At 30.8% G+C, this 23,466-nt stretch overlaps 2 protein-coding genes and 1 long non-coding RNA gene across 5 annotated transcripts in view; 1 reads left to right on the top strand and 2 right to left on the bottom strand.

Annotated features, from left to right (window-relative positions):
• Window positions 1-285: 285 nt before the first annotated feature.
• LOC118648731 lies at window positions 286-1,856 on the bottom strand. The gene is made up of 2 exons (XR_004965419.1): window positions 638-1,856; window positions 286-561 (listed from the first exon to the last, which is right to left on the bottom strand). It is a non-coding gene; the product is annotated as an uncharacterized LOC118648731 (long non-coding RNA).
• A 1,341-nt stretch (window positions 1,857-3,197) lies between these two features.
• LOC105831098 (probable 28S ribosomal protein S16, mitochondrial) lies at window positions 3,198-13,312 on the bottom strand. Its single transcript, XM_012670986.3, has 2 exons — window positions 13,035-13,312; window positions 3,198-3,572 (listed from the first exon to the last, which is right to left on the bottom strand). The coding sequence occupies exons 1-2, from the start codon at window positions 13,155-13,157 to the stop codon at window positions 3,309-3,311; spliced, it is 387 nt and encodes a 128-aa protein (XP_012526440.1). The 5' UTR covers window positions 13,158-13,312; the 3' UTR covers window positions 3,198-3,308.
• A 646-nt stretch (window positions 13,313-13,958) lies between these two features.
• Window positions 13,959-23,466, top strand: part of LOC105831095 — a 43,229-nt gene continuing 33,721 nt past the window's right edge. Inside the window, exons 1-4 of one of the 3 annotated variants that reach the window (XM_036283495.1) lie at window positions 13,959-13,976; window positions 14,137-14,343; window positions 14,574-14,701; window positions 19,650-19,779. In XM_036283495.1, the coding sequence (XP_036139388.1) occupies window positions 14,277-14,343; window positions 14,574-14,701; window positions 19,650-19,779 (325 nt within the window). In that variant the 5' untranslated portion in view covers window positions 13,959-13,976; window positions 14,137-14,276. Of the gene's footprint in view, window positions 13,977-14,124; window positions 14,415-14,493; window positions 14,702-19,649; window positions 19,780-23,466 lie in introns of those variants that run through there. The other 2 variants (XM_036283483.1, XM_036283488.1) reach the window with 2 other exon arrangements.

Genomic DNA, 23,466 nt, shown 5'->3' with positions numbered 1-23,466 from the left:
CTACTAAACTTATAAATAAGTTTAAAGGGTATTGTTATAGCTTATTTTGTCCTCGTGTCTTTGTGTTGTAATAATCCATACTTGCAGCTTGTAAAAAAAGTAACTATTAGACATAGATTAGCATAGATTTATTTAATATTTAAGTATAAATATTATAATGTACATAATAAAATGTATATACATGCACTATATACATGCACAGCATAGAAGCAAATAGAAAATAAGATAATTTTTTTATCGCGTTTTTTAGAAAAAAGTAATAATAGAAAAGTAGTAATAGAAAAATGTTATTTTGCGTGCTTTATTAAACTTTGCAAGTCACATGCTGTGCTATTTAAACATAATGACAATAATGTTACATTATAAATATATTTTATAACATAAAATATATGAATTCAAAACAAACATATCACTTAAAACTTAAATTTGTAATTTAAAGCAACATAATAAAAATGTATATTCAACAAATCCTTATGTACTTATGAGGTACATATTTGAATCCAGGTTCATATTTTAATCCATTTTTCAAATAATTGTGAATATTTTTCCTTGTTTGGGAATCTGTAAAAAACATTTTATTAATACATTATATATTAAATATATTATTATTAAACTTTTCAGACTTAACCTTACTCACCTATGAAACGTTCATTGTTTATTTTTACTTCCTTTTCCACAATAAACACATTTTTTAATTTTGGAATCTCACTATTTTACTATTTTACTATTTCTATTATAAAAAAAGTAATATTTTGGATAAAACTGCTACACATCTACGTCTATAGATAATTAATTACACGTGGAATTTTGTATCATCGTCACAGTAAACTGTGTTCGTATTCGTATACACCGCCATATTGTGTACAGAGACTACAACCTTCAATTGGTCACACTTATTTTGTCCTATGCCATATCCACTTTAATGAGATCAGTGTCTTATATTTATGAAATAAAAAGACTTTGTAAAGTAATACGTGTTTACTAATATCAAGCTTACAAATGAATGAATGAATTTCTTTTTTTTAATAAACATTCTTTTTTTAAGTATCTAAGAAACATAAATTGCTTGAAATTAGTTTGATAACAAATAAATAAAGTGTAAATGCACAAAAAAATAGAAAATAACTAAAAATGGAGAATAAATCGCAAGGGCTGCCACAAATCACTATCGCCAGCGCCACCATTTGGTACTACATTTCTAACAGATTTTCGCCTCACTTTTGAAGGCAAAATCAGGTTTAGTTCGATCTCCTGGTTCTAGTCTTCATACATGTTACTGTGGAGGCGCCAGTAGAAGCGCACATGCAGGTGCTCATGTTGTCCTTCATCACTTCGCTTCTCAACCAATCCAAACAGTCCATCAACGCCTGTTTTCAGTAAAATCCCGCAGCCAAAACCGCCACATAAAAGAAGATAATAAATCCACCAGGACAGTCATCCACAACCAAGCGTAGAGATATACCGGGACACAATTTACGATTCCTGTTGGCTTAATACTCAAGTCGCAGGAGAATTATTATACAGTCATGACTGCAAACTCCACCTTTAATTACCTCCTCGCGCCTACGAGTATCCCCCGCAGAAAGGCCTTCATTTGCGCACAGTACAATTGGACACGTTGCAATTACCCACCGTGCTATTAGACACGAAACATTGCACACCGTTCAATTGCGCACCGTTCAATTGGACACCGTTTGATTGGACACCGTTCGATTGAATACTGTTCGATTGGACACTGTTCGATTGGATACCGTTCGATTGGACACAATACGATTGGATATAGTTCGATTGTGCAATTGAACGGTGTGCAATCGTACGGTGCGCAATCGAACTGTGTCCAATCAAACCGTGTCCAATCAAACTGTGTCCAATCAAACGGTGTTCAAACGAACTGTGCGCAATTGAACGGTGTGCAATGTTTCGTGTCTAATAGCACGGTAGGCAATTGCAACGTATCCAATTGTACTGTGCGCAAATGAAGGCCTCTCGACATGACCAATATTGACGCGTGGCCAATAATAACGCGTAGTCAATGTTACGTAGCCAATGACGCGTGACCAATAATGATGCGTAGCCAATATTAACGCATGGCCATTATCAACGTGGCCAATCTACCTCGTGTCAATTGAGATCGTGGCCAATATTGACGTGAGCAAACGGGTACGGCTCTTTAATCATGGCTTTTTGGACACGTCTGATCGCTGACCCCTGTGTATATTCTATGGCATGCTTGATCATGCTGGCATAAATTCAATTTTATACTATTTGCGACAAGAAAATTTATCTTTAAATCGGCGTGACTTTTTAAGACTTGGCTTTCAATTCAGTAAAGACACATTTGCAATTTCGTTTACAAATAGAAACCTTAAGAAGCAATTTGCGTTATAAAATTCGAAAAATTTTGTTGACTCTACTCAGGCTTTTAATCCTAATACAAACATAAACAAAGATGTTCTGTATATCCGTGCGCAGAAAATAAGAAAACGTGATTTTGTTGTGGTGTATGTGGCGAGCCAATTTGCAACAATCATCGCACAATTTTCTGTTTAGATTGCGCACGAAACATAATTAATATTATTTCTTCAATTTTAATCATTCCACATTGTATATACCAAAGTTTTTTACGATAATATACTATAATTTTTTATAATAAGAAAAGATGTGAAAAATTATAATTTTATTATATTCTTATTACCCAAAAAATATCTTACCTTCAGTCACGCAAATAATTATACTTTTTACAACCGACACATGTAGAACAATTTTTTTCTGAAAAGTTATAGCTTAATCTAAAAAATCTCAAAAAAATTTGTCTTAGCTGCGTTTCGATATTCACTGCCAGTACTGAAAATCTATAGTTTACGTCACATACACTGTAGAATTTCAGTACTGGCAGTGAATATCGGAACGTAGCCTTAATAATAATTTGTTATTAAATTATGAATTTTTTTACGAAATTCCATTTTTTATCAATCTCGGGAAGTTTAAAATTGTTATTGTAAAAAATTTTTTTATAAATTACCAATATAACTACTGAAATTTAAGATGTAGTTACTCAAAAGTAATTAAAAACTTATTCTTATTTTTTGCATGTATTTAACATTTTAAAAATGGGACGGGACAAAAAGAAGTCGGAGTACAGATTGTGTTAGTGAAAATAAATGTATAAACGGAGAATTAAAACAAGAATACTACGATTTTTTAAAATGATTATTTAATAATTTTATTGATAAATTGTGAATGTCAAACAAAACAAATGCTTATTACATAATAATTATATGTTAGATACTAAATACAATTGCTTCTTCTTAACACACATGTTTTTTAGCGTTCTTACTTTCCTCTAAAGTTTTACGATTTCTCCACGCTCTCATATATGTTCTTGGATGTATAGGTAAATATCCAGCTAGTCCTAATAAATCTGCAACGGGTGTAGACACTTGTGCACCTTTGGCGATCCAATATTGTATTCTTTCATAATTGAAGGACACTAATTTTTCATTGTGTACATTTGGTAGCGGATCGTAGACGCCGATTTGCTCTATTGGTGGTTTTCTCTGTGTCAATTTTGTCTAAAACAAAGTGATGCAACAAACTTATTTATTTCATATATTAATGTACAAATTCTAATTACAAATCGATGGCCAAGATAAACATAGAACAAGACTTTCACCTTTATATTACCATTTTGTAATAATATTCTAATTCTCAAAAAGCTTAAGGTAAGTCAATATCTTTTTAAATATTAAAATTAGTAACTTTTAAAAAATTTAGTCATGTTAGATTAAAAATGGCGTTAAGATTAAATTAATTGAAAAGCGGCATTTACATTAAATTAGAATGTGTAATTTTTTTAAATTTGACTTTGTATGCATATATATGTAGGGCGTTCTTTGTGAAAACAGCCCCCTGTACATTATATTTTTTTAGATAAATGTTTAAAGGCTGAAAATTTTCGTTGATCCTTCTACTTTTAAATGCCATGTGGCAAATTTGGAAATGCAAAATGGCGGCCAAAATAAAAAAACTATTATTTATAACTTAAAATAACATTTGTACATTAGTTAATCCTGAAAAGGGCCAATTCAAAGGTGTCTTGATTTTAGGCAGTGTTGTTAATTCTTAAAATACACTCTAAATTAAAATAACCTAAAAAAAATTTATAAAATTAAAATTAAAATTTACTGATATTTATTTTAAAACAATTAAATTAACTTTAATCTTAAATGTTAAAAAAATTTACCTAATTTTTAAAATAATTTTTTTGTCGCAGTAACCAGTGAAAGTGGCTTTGGATCATTTTGACTCAGTGTGTATTATACACTACTAAAAAAAAATAAGGAACGCTTTTTGTATACAGAAAATTTAGGCTATTTTTAAACTGCTGCAACTCAGCGAAAGATCATCGTAGAAACAAAATCCAAAAAGCGTTTTACAGCTTAAAACTTTTTTTTTAAAACTTTTTGGCGATTTTAGTTTTTTTTTTCACCAACGTGGCACAATGATAAAGCTTGACCCGTTAAAATAAAAATTTTTTATGCAAATTTGCTGCGCTGCATCTCGCGTGAAAAAAATCATGGAATATTTTTGTTACTTGCATCTTAGAGCGTAATCTTTTCCCTTTATTTTGAGTGATTATTCATTGCTGTACGGTTACAAAGTCAACCTACATCTCTTTTTAAATGACACCGCCGGCATTAGCATTATTCAATGTCCACGTGGAAGATGTCGATCAGATTGTGCACATCACGCGTGCGTACAACGTCCTATCTCTTAATATCGTGACCAAACTCTACTTACTACAGAGATAGACACACCAACATGATGCACTACATGACGCACGCGAAAATCTTCAAGAAATGCGATTATTTGTGCAACTTCTGTTGCAGGCAAATGTCTACGCATTTTGAAAATTTCGTATACGAGAGCCGTCTGTAAACTGAACATTTATTTCGAAGTCTCTTTGTACGTAAACATTACTTGTAAACATTACGGTGTGTATGTGAGTAGGTGCGTACTCGTAATGTTTACATGTAGTGTTTATGTATAGAAGCTTTAAAACAAATGTTTAACACAGACGCGTCTCGTAGAGTATTGAGCTTGTATACAAAATTTTCAAAATGCCGCGTAGACATTTGAACGCATTTGAAACAACATAAAACGACATTAAAAAGTCGCAAGGAACAGCCGCGAGCGCGCGTGTGATAAACCGCGAGGTCCTTACCTTTGCTGTGAAAAACATACACACGCACATGCGCGCGCGCGATGTGCACAATCCAATTGGCATCTTCCATGTGGTGCACATTGAATAACGCTAATGCCGGCGGTAAGCGTCATTTAAAAAGAAATGTAAGGTTGACTTTGTAACTTGGTCAAAAGAGTGTAGAAAAATTGTTGAAAAAACGTAAGCAATTTCAGCAATTTCAAGAATGATAAACACGTGGAATAAAAATGTTTTATTCTATGAACGTTAGTGTTTATTACTGGGGAATAATCGTACTATAAAACTTTGCTTTAGCGATGTGATTGGATCTTTCTTCACAACAGTACTTTGAACTAAATAAAAACCGTAAAATATGCGACTTTTTACGTAATCTTTAAACGCGATTTGTTGTTAGAAAAAGTAAATCTGTGAAAAAATTAATGACATTCAAAAGTGCAAACTTTCAGCTTTCCAACGCTGTTTTGCTGAGCGCTGTACGTTGATTTGTTCACGAGTAACAAGCGATAAAAGTCAAAATAATCATTTTTTCTTAAAATCTCAATAACTCAGTCAAAAAAAATCGTACAGCAATGAATAACCACTCAAAATTAAGGAAAAAGATCCCGCTCTAAGATGCAAGTAACAAAAATACTCTATAATTTTTTCACGCGAGATGCAGCGCAGCAAATTCGCATTAAAAATTTTCATTTTAACGGGTCAAGCTTCATCATTGTGCCACGTTGGTAAAAAAAAAAGATAACTAAAATTACCAAAAAGCGTTTGAAAGAAGTTTCAAGCTTTAAAACGCTTTTTGAATTTTGTTTCTACGAGGATTTTTCGCTGAGTTGCAGCAGTTTGAAGATAGCCTAAATTTTCTGTATACACAAAGTGTTCCCTATTTTTTTTTAGTGGTATACTTTTGTTTTATACAGGAAGTATTTTAAGAGTTAAAAGTAGCATAATTTTTTTAATCTGTAGCTTACATGATGTAGTATTTCATATCATAAAATGAACAAATATTTTGTTTTTAACAAATCTGCTTTAAGCTTACGTAATGTATATACTTATTACTTGTATCAATATGGCCACCATTTTACTTTATTTTTATCATTAGAGTACCTTTTTATAAGTACCTTAGTGACAGAATCAATCACAAATCCGTGACGTTATAGAATATGTGGTAATCTTAGTGCAGAGTTGTTAAAAACAAAATATTTTTTCATTTTATAAAATATAAAATACTATACCTTATACGCTAGATTAGAAAAATTATGGTACTTTTAACTCTTGAAATACACACTTTCTGTATAAGACATACTGGGTTAAAATGCTCCAAAGCCACTTTCAATAGTTACTGCGACAAAAAAATAAATTATTTGGACTAAAAGTTAAGTGTATTCTTAAAACATTCAAGATTAAGGTTAATCCAATTGTTTCAAAATGGATATCAATAAATTTTAATTTTAATTTTATAAATTTCTTTTCAGATTGTTTTAACCCACAGTGTATTTTAAGGATAAACAACACTGTCTAAAATCAAGACACATCTGAATCGGCCTTTTTTCAGGATCAAATAATGTGCAAACGTTATTTTATATTATAAATAATGGCTTCTTTCTTGTTTTGGCCGCCATTTTAAATCCGCCATTTTGCATTTCCAAACTTGCCACACGGCATTCAAAAGTAGAAGGATCAACAAAAATTTTCAGCACTTAAACATTTATTTATCTCAAAAATTAAAATGTCCAGGGGGAGACCGTTTTCACAAAGAATGCCCCATGTATCCCAGATAGCACAAAATATTTATAAAATATTTATAAAAAGAAAAAATATTTGATAAATATTTTGTACATATTTTTATGTCCGAGTTTGTCAGGTATAAAAAAAATTATGATAAACATTTATGAAAATATTTAAAATAAATATTTATACCATTATTATCAAAGAATATAAAAAATATTTCAAGTTCATATACCATAAATGTCTTTCAGTATCAATTTCTGTTTTTGTATTAAAATATATTTTTTAAAAACTAATTTCCAGTTATATTTGATCCGCCCTAACCGTAAGTTATTATAATCTTTTCTAACATATCTTTATGGATATAGATATATATTATATATGTTAGAAAAGATTAATAACTTACGGTTAGGGCGGATCAAATATAACTGGAAATTTTTTTAAAAATATATTTTAATACAAAAATTGATTACATATTTTTCAATATAATCTACTGCTTTATTTACACATTTTTCCCAATACATAGACAATTTCTTAATTCGGTTTTCAAAAAAACTTAGGATATATCCCAGATAGCACAAAATATCATAAATATTTTACAAATTTATTTTCAAAAAATATTTTTTAAAGATTATATAATTATTTTTCATAAACTATTTAGAAACGATACAAAAATTATTATCAACAATATATAGAATATATTTTTGATATATTGTTTGTTCCATTTCATGTGTAAATTTAAGTCTCGGGTGGTAAGAATTGAAAGTGTCAAGAATGTTTTCGACTCTCATCCTCGGCACAAAAGCGAAAATTTCATCGACATATCTATGATAAAAGGGAATATTAAATCGAAGGGTCTGCAAATAGTGCGACTCAAGGTCTGACATCACTATATCTGCCAAAATCGATGGAAGTGGAGATCCCATTGGACTGCCAAAGATCTGTTCATAGAAACAACCATTGAAACTAAAACTAGTCAATGTTAATACTAAATCAATGGCGTGTAAATTGATTTAAGCTAAAATTGGTCCCTTTAGAAATGTCGCGCCATCGTTTGTCAATACTCTTGACCCCCAAATCTTTTGGAATGTTCGTAAATAATGCTGTAGCATTTAGGGAAATAAGTGCACAGTCATTTTCAATTCTTAAATCTTTGACAGAATTAGCGAAGGTCCAACTATCTTTAACATGAGAACTAAGTAGTTGAATATTCTGGTGTAAAATGTAATGTAAAAAAATGCTACATTGTATAATGGACTTCCCACTGTAGATACTATCGTGCGCATTGGATAACCGGTTTTGTGGATCTTCTGTGGCAGCCCATAACAGCGAAGGAGATTACCATTTGTGCAATTCAGATGTCTGTAAGTGTGATCATCGATGATGTTAGCGTCACGCCAAGATTTAATCAAAGAATTCAATTTCGATGTAATCTGTTTGATTGGATTCTTTCTTATTTTCTTGTATGTCGTTTGATCATCAAGTACTTCGTTCATACGCTTAATGTAATCATTTTTGCTCATAATTACAATGACGAATTTAACAAATAAATTTGTCTTTTTTTTAAAAAACTACTGGCGGCTTGGAAATTGGTTACTCGAGTGAATAAACACCATTGACCTTCAAAAAATGGTGTCACATATAGCAGCTTCTTCAGATATGTTTAACAACAATTTGGATACAATACAAAGTTAAAATCTTGGATCAATAATAAATTAAGAATTGCCACAGTTAAACAATAACGGATTTTCTTGCTCCGCTGTAGACGTCACGACGTGCTACCATCACACATTATAAACATACGATCGAAGATGTTCTTCCACAGCAGGAGTGCATCGACGATTTAATAGACAAAAAGAACGTTATCAAAAAACCATTCTAAATTTAGAAATTAAAGATTTCAATAATAATGTTAATTTCTTACAAGGTGAGATAGAGAGAATTAAAAACGATTATTTGATACATTACCTACGCATATGGTGAACGATTTTATTAAATTCAACGAAAATGAAATTATTAAACATAATCACAACATGAAATTAAAGTCCATCAAAAAATTTAATACAATAATAAATAAACGTGAGGCATGTTTGAATCCCTTCAGCCAAATTAATAGGAGTAAATGGATAGTTAATATTAGCAATACGAAAATCCCAGAACACGTAATGGACTTTTTGAGTCTTGGTGAAAAATTCAGCTTACTGTTCAATCAAAAACATAAAGGTGATCGTGAGACATGTGTTTTAGAAACTATTAAGAATTTTGAATTAAACTTTTACAAGATTTTCCAGAAAAAATTGTTGACTCTGTGCGTGGTACTGTCGTAAATTCTTTGCATAAGTTCCTCGGCTAAAAACAACATGTTAATTACACAGACAATTATATTATGAGGGAATTTAGTAAATGTAAAAAATTTTTACGCGAAAACGATGATGTTTTCGTGACTAAAGCAGATAAAGGACAGATCACTGTAATTATGAGCAAAAATGATTACATTAAGCGTATGAACGAAGTACTTGACGATCAAACGACATACAAAAAAATAAGAAAGAATCCAATCAAACAGATTACATCAAAATTGAATTCTTTGACTAAATCTTGGCGTGACGCTAACATCATTGATGATCACACTTACAGACATCTGAATTGCACAAATGGTAATCTGCCTCGCTGTTATGGGCTGCCACAGAAGATCCACAAAACCGGTTATCCAATGCGTATGATAGTATCTGCAGTAGGAAGTCCATTATACAATGTAGCATCTTTTTTACATCACATTTTACACCAGAATATCCAACTACCCAGTTCTCAGTTAAAGATAATTGGACCTTCATTAATTCTGTCAAAGAATTAAGAATTGAAAATGACTGTGCACTTATTTCCCTAGATGCTACAGCATTATTTACAAACATTCCAAAAGATTTGGGAGTCAAGAGTATTGACAAACGATGGCGCGACATTTCTAAAGGGACCAATTTCAGCTTAAATCAATTTTTATACGCCATTGATTTAGTATTAACATCGACTAGTTTTAGTTTCAATGGCTGTTTCTATGAACAGATCTTTGACAGCCCAATGGGATCTCCACTTTGACCGATTTTGGCAGATATAATGATGTCGGAACAGGTCGCACTGTTTGCAGGCCCTTAGATTTGATATCCTCTTTTATCGTAGATATGTCGATGACATTTTCGCCGTTGTGTCGAAAATGGGAGTCGAAAACATTCTTGACACTTTCAATTCTTACCACCCGAGACTTAAATTTACACATGAAATGGAACAGAATGAGTCGATCCCCTTCCTCGACACAATTGTAATTAGGAATCAAGATAAATTAATTACTAATTGGTATCGAAAACCTACATTTTCGGGTAAGTATGTTAACTATCTGTCAAATCACCCACAAAGATATAAATTAAATATAATCATCGGTTTAGTTGACAGAGCGATACTTTTATCGGACAAAAAATTTAATGTCTCCAACATCGAAATCGTAAGGAGAATCCTTCAGAATAACTGTTTTCCTACACATATTATCGATAGAGTGATTAAGAAGAGATTGAAAGTACTTAAATTTTTCGGCAATACGAATAACGCTTCGGACACCGCAAAATTTGATTTAAAGAGACATATACCATTACCATACATTCAAGGGATGTCTGAAAACGTTCGTCAGGCGCTTAATAGATATGGACTCGACGTTCTATATAAGATCCCGAAAAAATTAGACAGTGTTATAAAAAAGGGTAAAGATAAATTAGATAAAGAGAAGAGATCGTGTGTAACATATAGGATAAACTGTAATGATTGTGAAGTAGGACAATCATATGTAGGACAAACAAAGAGGCATCTCAAAACAAGAATTAAAGAACACCGCAATAATATTAAAAAAAGACAAAAGCAATTATTCGGTTGTAAGCAGACACAGAACGTGTCTACATGATTTTGATTGGTCGAAGATTGACATACTGCATAATGAGAAACACACAAGGAAGAGAGAGATCGCTGAAATTTCATCAAAAAACAGAATAAGACGATCAACTTGAAACGCGACACGGAAAATTTGAATCCGATATACGACAAGGTGATCAAACAAGCGAGATAACTATTTTGAAATGTTTTTGTTCGTTGCCATTTCTTTATGTGACATTGCGATGTTTCAGCCATCAGTTTGACACAGCTTTTCGTTCGAGATGCTTCTTAGAGCTTACCCACCAAACACCAAGTTACACGTAATGTACCTGTTAGTGGTAATTTCCCACTCAACAATGTAATTGTAATATAACACGTGTGTTATATTGCAATTATATTATTGAGTGGGAAATTACAACTAACAAGCACGTTACATGTAACTTTGTGTTTGCTGGATATCTACTTATACCAGTATTTTGTTGCTTTGTGACTAATTGTATTTTAATTTATTACACATCTACGAACTCAGTAAAAAGACAGAGAGAGCTTAACTCCACGTTTTCAATTTCTTTGACCAACCATGTAAGCATATAGGACTTTTACATTTATTTTCATTTATTTATTCATTTGTATATTGATCTGTTTATTCATTTTTATACTTTTCTATTATTCATTTGTATTCTATTGACTATGTAATTATCCTCCTTCTAACGTTTACATTTATTTTTTATCTATTTATTCATATCAATACCCAGCAAACACAAAGTTACATGTAACGTGCTTGTTAGTTATATCAAAATTGTAATATAACACATACATGATACGTGTTATATTACAATTACATTGTTGAGTGGGAAATTACAACTAACAGGCACGTTACATGTAACTTGGTGTTTGCTGGATATTTACCTATTTATTCATTGTCATATTATTGACTCAGCAACCATCTGTGTACTTACATACGTTCAAAATTAATTACCGTTCTGTTTCTTATTATACGTCATTTGCAGCATTTTAGTGGTTTGGTAAGCGCGTAGAATGAATGCGTGATCGAGGAACAAGACGTTTAGTAGAATGTAATTATAGATAAGGGATTATTGTGTTAACATAATTGATTCTATCTCACCACGTTAAATCAGTTTATCTATTCAGATTTACTTGAAAAGGGCCCAAATCTCGGGCCGAAACGTAGTACAACTTCGCTTGTTATGTATGATTGCCAGTGTTGATAGAATTTAACAAATAAATTTGTCTTTTTTTAAAGCAAGGGCAATTAGTGCTGCTTTTTATTCCAGTACCCCTATTTACAACATCTCAAGGTCATGCACGGCTCATTTCACTTTATAAAAGGCAATATAAAATTTCCTTGTTATATTAAATTCACCCTAGTAAATTTACTGAAAATAGTTTTATGTGTGTTAGTGCATGTGTGCGTATGTTTAAGCAAAATATAATTAAAGTAACATTAATAAATATCAATTTCACATGTTTTTAAATATTTTAAAATAATATTGTACAAACATTTTTTAAGTAAATTATTTGACGTATAATTTTTTACCAAAGATTGAAATATTTTAAAAACTTTATCTCCGAGTCATGACTAGACATTTGTAAAACATTTTTCTGCATTAATGTTAAAGGCAACACATGTATATAAATAAAACAGCATATCTTAAAATATATAGACTTCTGAAATGACATGCATCTATTCGATAATCTTCCTATATACCTAAGAAATATCAAAGAGATGTTTGAAAGATATTCTACATGTTTCACATGTCTTTTTAAAATGCTTACAAAACATTTGTTTTGCTTCAAATAAAATTTTTTGAAATACTTTGGAAATATTTTCATAATTTACTCATGACATTGATAATATTTTAAGGTAATTTAGACATATTTTGTACATTCATGATGATTTTAGTCTATAGATCTCCATTACTATGCGAATAAACAAATTAATAACATATTAAAACTAATAAATTTTTGATAAAATTTTGATAAAATCACTGGTTAATGATGCAAATGTCACAAAATAAACATAAAATTCAAAAAATTGTCATCAAAATTTTATTAAAATTTTACCAAGACATAAGCTTCTTTACAATTACAAATATTATTTAAAAAACAAATTTATAGCTAAAAAAATTTGTAATTCTTGACAGAAAATTAAACTTACATCCATTACGACGATATGATAAAACGGTCTATTAGTGCACCCATAACGAACTAGACGTATCGCCTTACCGAATGGCGTAATAATACCTGTCCCAGATGAAGGATGTAAAGGTAGTCGAGGCATATTTGTTAATATTAAAAATTATATATATAATCGCTTTTAAACGTGGCCTACAATACATGAGCTGTTTTCCAGCTAGGTACACAGACGACACAGTGTAAAGGGCCATCTACGCGTGCTTTCCAGCAAGACACATGTGGTTTGTTCGCGTCGCCATGCTCCGACATGCTCCTACTCACTCCAACGCATTCTAATAGGTTGGCGTCATCGGAATCAACGTATTGGAGTGCGTTGGGGTGAATAGGAGCATGTCGGAGCATGTGACGCGAACAGACCCCGGGCCCGATTCTTGAAGTCATTCGCAAGAGAAACGTATACGCAAATACTCGCTCTAACAGAAAGTTGTAAGTTTATTGGTTAATAGCCATACGATAGCCAATAAATTTCTAACTTTTCTGTAAGAACAGAATTTGCGAATACGTTTCTCTTGCGAATAAATTCAAGAATAGAGCCCCCCATCTGTGTCTTGCTGGAAAGCACACTACAATGGAGTGTTTTAAGGTCTGTTCGCGTCATCGGTTGGCGTCATCGGAATCAACGTATTGGAGTGCGTTGGAGTGAATAGGAGCATGTCGGGGCATGGCGACGCGAACAAACCATTGAATTCATTCGCAAGAAAACGTATGCGCAAATACCCGCTCTAACAGAAAGTTGTAAGTTTATTGATTAATAGCCATACGATAGCCAATAAATTTCTAACTTTTCTGTAAGAACAGAATTTGCGAATACGTTTCTTTTGCGAATAAATTCAAGAATCGAGCTCCTGGGGCTTTTAACTTATTGCATCAGTGCAACAGTGCAGCTAGAAAGAACAGACCAAAAGTAAGACAAGTATATTTTTTCTCATTCTAACTTATTGCACCAGTGCAACAGTGCAGCTAGAAAGAACAGTGGTCTGTTCTTTCTAGCTGCACCGTTGCACTGGTGCAATAAGTTAGAATGAGAAAAAATATACATGTCTTACTTTAACTTATTGCACCAGTGCAACAGTGCAGCTAGGAAGAACAGACCACAGACCATAAATCTATCCGTTGGTTTGGCCTAAGTGAGAAAATTGCATTTTTTTTATCTTGCATGTATTATAAAATAAATAAAATTGGATAAAATAAGCATCGTAAACAAATGGTGACAAATGGAAAACGAAGAGATAATGCAGTTACACGATCTGAAGGAAAAGCTCTTGAGAAAGGTGATTTATTTGAGAGATAGGTTAAAGGATCAAGAAAAAAATGGACATCAAGACACAATCAATTTAAACATGTAATTAAATTATGTACATTATGTAGTATCGTACATAACGATTTGTTGTCATTTTATAATAATTTTTCGATAATTGTAGCACACTGCCTTCCAAAGATAAGGATAAAAAACCAGAATTCCCTTCTACCAAGTACAAAGCTAAATTGTGTGAAATTACAGGTCAAGTGACGGGAATAGTGTTTAAGGATGTTGATAGAAAATGGTTACATGATGATATTTATATGTATACAGCGAAAGTGATAACAAAAACAATTTCCTTTAACGTGGAGTTAACAGTAGCTTGTAAGGTATATAAGATTATTATAATTATTCTTAGTAAGATATTTAAAAAACCATTCACCATTCATTTGTAGATGGTACACATTATATTGAATAAAAGTAATAAATAAATTCAAAAATCAATTTTTAAATAAAATTTTAAATAAATCTGCATACATTAATACAGCAATTGTTTATTAGGCTAGTAGAAAATTTGGCACTGATCATATTCTACACAAAATAATTGTACACAATCAGAATATTTTACACAAATATATTATACACAAAAAAAATTGTATGTGGAAAAACTGCACAAGAATTATCCTTGAATTAAAAATTGCACATGGATATATTGTGCGTAGAAAAGCTGTATAGTAGATCGTTTTTCTACGCATAATATACCCGTGTGCAATTTTTAATTCAAAGGTAATTCTTGTGCACAGTTTTTTCACGTACAATTTTTTTGTGTACAATGTATTTGTGTAGAATATTTTGATCGTGTACAATTTTGTGTAGAACATGATCAGTGCCGAAAATTTTAATGAAATTCCAATAAACTTTACTTTGATTAAATTTTATGGTAAATGTATATAGCTACAAAAAATCTTTTTTATATATTAATCAACAAAGTTACTAAGGAAATGGAATGTAGAAATGCTTTCAAGGAGGGGCAAGTCTTAAGAAGTAATAAATAAAAAGTAAGAAGTAAGAAGTAATAAAATTATATAAGTTTATTACATTATTTGGTGATTATGCAATTATACATCCTCGACTTCAATGTCCTTCACATATGTTATCAAAGTCATCCTGAGTAATGTTGTGAAAGTTTTAAACCACGCTTGGCATTTATTAAAAAGTTATTAACACTAGGTTTATGATAATAATAATAGTAAACATTGACAGTCTACAAGTCTACATGATCGAGAAATACACTTAACCGACACTTCTTTGTTGTGACTACACATACACAGGGGGAGTGCAAAGGGGGCCTCTAACCCCCCTCCCACATCAACTCTACCAGTAGAAATGTCCTGGGCAGAAGTGTCCAAAAGTACCCCACATTTCTACCAGTGGGGTGGATGTGGGAGGGGGTTGAAGGTACACTCCTTTCATCCTCGCGCGCGCGTGTGTGTGTGTGTGTGTGTGTGTGTGTAGCTGGCCACCATAGACTAACGTAGACGGAGCCTTTTAAGAGGGGTAACTGATTTTTGCGGTAAGGGGAGAGTCCATGATCTTCGGTCAGTTCCGTCGCGATTCGACTATGTTCGGCATTATATCATTCGTCGCTCACTCGCTCGTGCTCTCTCTCTTGCTCGCGCTCTTTTTCTCTCGCTCGCTCGCTCGCTCGCTCTCTCCCTCTATCTCTCGAATGGTCCCGTGGGGGCAGTCGCTTGCAGTCATATGCCGAATTATTAGTCGAATATTATCGAGCGTACCCGAATTCAACCGAAGTTCATGGAGTACCTCTTCACCCCGAATATCAACTCCTTCTTGTCCTAAGTGATAGGTAATGCTCCGTCTACGTTAGTATATGGTGGTCACAGTGAAGAAGTGTCTTTGTTTATTAACAAATTATAAATCTTAAGAAAGACTTGCCCCTCCCTAAAAGCATTTCTACATTCCATTTCCTAAGTAGTTTTGTTAATTGATAATATTGGTATTTAAAAAAATTCATTTTTTGCACCAGTAGCTATTATAGACATTTACCAATTTGATGAAATTTTAATGAATATGCAATTTAAAATTTTAATTATATATTGTTTTGCTGAAAAAAAAACCATTTTCTGTTTAATAAAAAATGTGTAATAGTTCAATAAGAATTCAATGAAAATGTAATAGAAATCTATTAAAAAATTATTAATATTTAATGATAAAGTATATGATTTTAAAAAGAAATTGTATTAAATTCAAACAAATATAAAGGGCTTGTTAATGCTAAGCAAAAATAATACGATAAATCGGTCAATATATCGAGCCAAATGATTCTGCCTCTGACTACCAAACGTTACACTGGTCTTCAGCGCTTTGTCAAATACTCTGTGTGTTGCTCGTTTTAATATTGTGTTTTTAAGATCTGTGATCAACATATATAAATTTATAGTTTTCTACAATATACATATCAGTTTATGTTATTCATAACACGTTTTCCATCGTTTTTGATCTTATAGATTTATTTTAAGATGAAAACCGACTTACGAAAAAATTTCATTATTTTTTATTTTATTATTTATTTAATTGTATTATTTGTTGATTCACGTTTTTACTTATTATGACACATTTAATACGAAATGCGCCGTTTTATGGTCATTTTCTAAACTGTTTAATTATATTTTTGTGTTCATTATTTCATTTACGTTTAAGTTCATACATATTGGTAATTTATTATGACTGAAGAGGACTAACAAGGAAATCTCGCGAACTCGAAAATTCTGATTTTAATGAAACTTGGCATAAATGTAGAGGGGGTAAATACATGAATTTAGAAATTTATCGTAGCTGCCCATAAACGGTTTAAAGGGGTGAAACCACCCTTCAAAGATTGAGACATTTTTTGTTTTCTCGATATATCTTGTAAACAAAATATTAAAAAATTTTTTATACAAAAGTTTTACAATAAAAGTACTTCTATCTAACTACAGTAATTAAATTTAAAAAAAATTTTTTTTAAACAATTTTTTTTTAATTTTTGAAAAAAAATTTTTTCAAAATTTTTTAAATGTAGTTAGATAGAGATATTGTTATCATAAAACTTTTGTATAAAACATTTTTTGATATCTCCAATACTTTTCGAGATATATCGGAAAAAGCAGAAATCTGCTCTACATTATGCACTGAAAAAAGCATAAGAGAATGCGATAGCACCGCGACGGAGAGCGTTAAAAAATATTTTAAAGAAATTTTTTATTAAGGTTTATTTATGATATTAAATATAATATAAGATACTAAAAATATAATAAAATAAAGTAATATAAATTAATAATATTTTGTATAATATAATAATATGTAATAATAAAATATAATAATGTCGCACGTGAATGCATGCAGATGTGAGTGAGAGAGAAAGAGTAAATAATAATAATATAATGTAGTAATATAATAATATAATATAATATAAAATATTTATATCCAGATTTCTTGGTCCAGATCCATTAGTGGTGACATGCCAAAGAGTCGATTCCTGATAGGAGTATGATTTCCATCCCTAAAATGTCTGCGGTGGTGTACTTTTAGCATGCTCTAGAAGGACTTGGGATATATTGTATAATATTCTGGAAAAATTATTTCGTCCTTCCGTATTACGATTTATACATAGAGGTCTGGATATAAATATTTTATATTATATTATATTATTATATTACTACATTATATTAATATTATTTACTCTTTCTCTCTCACTCACATCAGCATGCATTTACGTGCGACATTATTATATTATATTATTACATATTATTATATTATACAAAATATTATTAATTTATATTACTTTATTTTATTATATTTTTAGTATCTCATATTATATTTAATATCATAAATAAACCTTAATAAAAAATTTCTTTAAAATATTTTTTAACGCTCTCCGTCGCGATGCTATCGCATTCTCTCATGCTTTTTTCAGTGCATAGTGTAGAGTAGATTTTTGCTCTTTCCGATATATCTCGAAAAGTATTGGAGATATCAAAAAATGTTTTATACAAAAGTTTTATGGTAACAATATCTCTATCTAACTACATTAATAAAATTTTGAAAAAAAATTTTTTTTTCAAAAATTAAATAAAAATTGTTAAAAAAAATTTTTTTTTAAATTTAATTACTGTAGTTAGATAGAAGTACTTTTATTGTAAAACTTTTGTATAAAATATTTTTTAATATTTTGTTTAGTTTACGAGATATATCGAGAAAACGAAAAATGTCTCAATCTTTGAAGGGTGGTTTCACCCCATTAAACCGTTTATGGGCAGCTACGATAAATTTCTAAATTCATGTATTTACTCTCTTTACATTTATGCCAAGTTTCATTAAAATCATAATTTTCGAGTCCGCGAGGTTCCCTTGTAAGTATAATCGAAACGTTTTGAAATTGAACATTTTTCAACACAGTGTTATTAGTCGCGTTTATAATTATATAATGGTTATTTAATAAATTATAATGTATTAGGAAAATTTGTCTTGACTCGATATATTGATCGATTTATCGTATTATTTCATTAAATTTATAATAAATATTTATGAAATTACAACAAATAAGTAAAAATATTTTGTATTTACAAATTAATACCATTTTATTGAACTTGCGAAACAAATTTTTAATAAAATTGCATTTTTTTAAGTTATATAATTAACCCCTCCGTCGGCATTGACGTTATATGACGCGCATCGTTTATTTTTTAATTGGCTGGATCGATTTGCATGAAAATTGATATCCAAAGGTTTTTTGTGTCGCTGAATATGAATCCAAGGTCCAAACTCCAAAATTCAAAATGACGGACCCAAAATAATCAAAATTTTCCGATTATTATGAAAGCTGGTATCTAGGGGTTTTTGGGTCGCTGAGTACGAATCCAAAGTCAAAACTCCCAAATTCAAAATGGCGGACCCAAACTTAGCAATTCAAAAACCTTTGTATTATGAATTTTATCTAAATAAATTAAATTAAAATATTTTCGATCCGCCATATTAGATTCGCTATTTTGAATTTTAAAATTCTGATGTCTGATTCGTAATCAGCGACCCCGAAAGCCTTTAGATACAAAGTATCTTTGAATTGCGATTACTTTTTTTTCTTGCCGACGAAGTGGTTAATGAGATTTTATTATAACTACTACATGTTTAATGAAATTTTGATGAAATTACTCATTAAAGTGTTTTGAAATGTTTAAATAAGGTTTATATAAATAAAATTTTTTTAAACTTATCCAATTTTATTTAAATTTTTTAAATTTCTAATTGTTATCAAGTATTTATTCATTTTTTTTTCAGGATTTAAATGATTTTCTAATTGAGGACATTGTGTGCCACTTTATAGATGTCCCTGATTGTTATATGTTGGAGGTATCCCCTTGGTTCCAGAAAATTACAAGAATGAAGAATTTTTCTCTCCTTATGTCCAGTAAGTAATTGTTGAGTGGCTAAATATAATTAAAAATGATTTGTTGGATTTAACGGTATAAACCAATCAACTTTAATTGCTATTTAAAACAAGATTGGATAAGTTTGTAATAATACTTTTTTCTAACTATAATAACTACTTTATACTAACTATAAAGTAAGTTAAAGTTCATGGTTTATAAAAGTTATTTATGTTAAAAGTTGCGTAAATGAAAAAAACTAACTTGATAAAAAATTAAGATTAAATTAATTTTAGTTATATTAATAATGAATACTATATTAAATTAGAATATTGTACATAATTTTTTATTTGAATAAAAAAATAAAAATTAGTGTAAATCGTTAATTAAATTTAATAATGCAAGTTAAGTTTAAATGTATACACAAAACACGCACGCACGCACGCACGCACGCACGCACACACACACAGTCATTCCATCTTAAGTGGGACACTTTTAGACGGCATGTTCTTCAAAATTGTCATTATTGTTTTTATAAATTCTATGGAATAAATAAATACATAAAATAATTTTTCAATTTTTTAACTTTAATATTTCGAAAATTACAAGGAGTTAAAATTTCGTAGAAACAGTCAAAAATTGGAAATACGCTCTTATTTAAACATTTATATCTTTGGTGTCCGTCATCTTACAAATGTTTTGAGTGCTCATTTTGAAGCTTTTGAAACACACTTTAATTTTTCATAAATCGAAATTTGTGCAAAAAAATTTTATTTGTTATAAACAATTATATATATTATTTAAACGTATAATTATTTTTAAGGTGAGAACACGCTTCGAAAATTGGAAATTTGAAAAAAATATGAGCGTATTCTTTGATCGATTCTCTAAACTCTAAAAAACTGTTGCGTTGCAAAATAGAACTCCAATGGAAACTATTTTTAAACAGTGATTAGTGCATAAGTAACGGTGACACAAGCTGCCGCAATGCGATATAGCAAACGTAATAATAAGTAGTGGGTATGCACATGTAAATCAATTGATTTAAATATATGTAACATAATTTATTCAATTTTATACTAAATACTAATCTTAGAAGTATTAAAATATGAAGTTAAAAATGTAGGATGTACATGTAAAAAATCTATGGTAATTTATTTGGAAACAAATGCCTTCACTGATTCTTCTGCCTTTAAATATCTTTTAGCGATTAATTCTTTTTTTTTGCTGAATATAATGAAATGTTTGAGTATTGCGTACTAACTTTGTTTTCTAAATTGAGCTTGTAATGCAGCGACTTCCTTTTTATAATCGTGATGAGTAAAAAATTCTAAGCTAATATTTTTAATGTTTTTATTATTTTGAGCCCGTGAAAAAATTTTTGATGCGTAGTTATTGGTTCTTGCCATGGTTCTAAACTGCTTTTCCCAGAGCTGTGAAATGAATATGCTCTAAGAATAGGCAAGAAAAATAAACAAGAAAGAAATAGAGAGAGAGAGAGAGAGAGAGAGAGAGAGAGAGAGAGAGAGAGAGAGAGAGGAAAAAAAGAAGAAAAGAAATATAAATTTAGGTAATGATATAAAGAAAATATATAGTTGTTTTTACACAAAATTAATTATATTATTTATATAAAAAATATAAATATATTTGACATATTTATTACACAATATTGTGTTTTTTGTAGTATATGATTTTTATATCAATTGATTTCTTTTATCATTTTGTGCATAAAAATATTGAGATAAAATAATCAAAAAGTAAATATTTTACAAAATATTTCATAGTTTTGTTTTCTGCATAATAGAGAACATTTTATATAAATTATTTTTTTTTTAGATTAGTATTTAGTATAAAATTGAATAAATTATGTTACATATGTTTAAATCAATTGATTTACATCAGTGCTCGGAATTAGTTAGACATTTTGCCTCGATTCCTGAGGCACCGCCTGCTATACCCCCACTACCGCTCTAGGCTCGACGGCCGAAGAAAAATAATAGTAAAAGTAAATTTATAGTTAATGGTAAAGGTAATGGTAAATATAATAGGATATGTAAGAAGAAATGTAAGAGTAAGGATAATAATAATGTAAAACATAGAACTCATTTGGATAGAAATATGATATTTTGGAACGTAGCGGGTTTAGGCAGACAGGACAGGGATTTTTGGGAATTTGTTAAAGAATATGATTACATAGGTTTAATTGAAACTTGGGTAGAGGAAAAGGGTTGGAATAATATAAAGGATATGCTTCCTGGATCACATACCTGGAAATGTTGTTTTGCGGAGAGGAGTAAAAAGAGAGGTAGAGCTAAAGGAGGATTCATAATAGGAAAAAAAAAGTAGGGGAGAGATGATAGGAAATCGATAGATTGGAGATGGGTGGATAGCTACTAGGATAGAGAAAGTATTTGGAGAAAAAAGCATGTGGATAATAACAGTATATAATCAAGGCAACTTGGAAGATATAAAAAGTATAATAGCAGAGATAATAGAAAAGAATAGGAGTGATGTGATTTTAATAGGTGGAGATTTTAATATAAGAATCGGAGAGCTAAGTATAGAAGAAGAGACTTTAGAGTTAGGTAGAAAAAGAAAGGATAAGACAATAGGTAATAATGAGAGAGATCTCATAGAGTTTATAAATGACATAGGTGGCTATATATTGAACGGAGCGTTTGAAGGCGACAGGGAAGGAGAATATACTTACATTGGCGCTAGAGGTAATACGGTTATAGATTATGTAATTCCATGTGAAAATTGTATTGATAGGATAATGAGTTTTAGAGTAGTGGATAGAGTGGACTCGGATCACATGCCTCTGACAGTGAAGATGGACTCAGAAGAGGAACTGATGGAGAAGGATCTACAAGATATAAGAGAAAGGAGGACAAAAACTTTATGGGAGTTGGAATCGAGACACCTATACGAGGAAAAAACTGAAGTAGCAGAATAGACCGAAAATTTGGAAAATGACTCAGCGGAAAAAATATGGAAAAAATTGAAGGAGACGATTCTGGAAACGATGGTGAAAAAAAAAATAAGATGGAAGAGAAGGAAAATAGGACATAAGGAAGGGTGGAACAAGAGCTGTTCCAGGGAAAAGAGAAAAGTTCACAGAGCTCTGAAAAGCTGGAAGAAAGGTAAAATTACGAGGGAAGTTTACCTGGAGTGCAAGAGAAATTTAAAAGAGTTCCTGGATAATAGATATGCTATTTGGAAAAAAGAAGAAGAACTGGAGCTGAGAAACCTGAGGAATGCAACTGAGGTATGGAAGTATATAAACAAAAGAAAAGGAAGGAGAAAGAAGATAAAAAATAGTATAGGAAAGAGAGAATGGGAAAGGCATTTCAAGAATTTGTTGGAGGGCTCGGACAGAAGAGGAAATGAAGTTACTCCTGAAGAGGATGAGATAGAGGAAGGAAATGAGAAAGAGGTGGGGGTGCTGATCAACGAAGAGTTAATTGGAAGAGCAATTGACAAACTAAAAAATAAGAAGGCACCAGGATTAGATGGAATTCCTAGGGAGGCATGGAAATACGGAGGTGCTGCTATTAGGAAAGGGCTGACGGTATTAATAAAGAAGATCTGGCTAGGAGATAGTATCCCAGAAGATTGGAAGACAAGTGTGATTCTACCTTTATATAAAAAGGGAGATCAGGAAAAAACGGAAAATTATAGGGGTATTTCCCTACTCTGTTTTGCTTATAAGATTTACGCAACGCTCT

This window comes from Monomorium pharaonis, chromosome 1 (genome assembly GCF_013373865.1).
Source record: "Monomorium pharaonis isolate MP-MQ-018 chromosome 1, ASM1337386v2, whole genome shotgun sequence".
NCBI lineage: Eukaryota > Metazoa > Arthropoda > Insecta > Hymenoptera > Formicidae > Monomorium > Monomorium pharaonis.
This window is presented reverse-complemented; position numbering and strand designations above follow the sequence as displayed.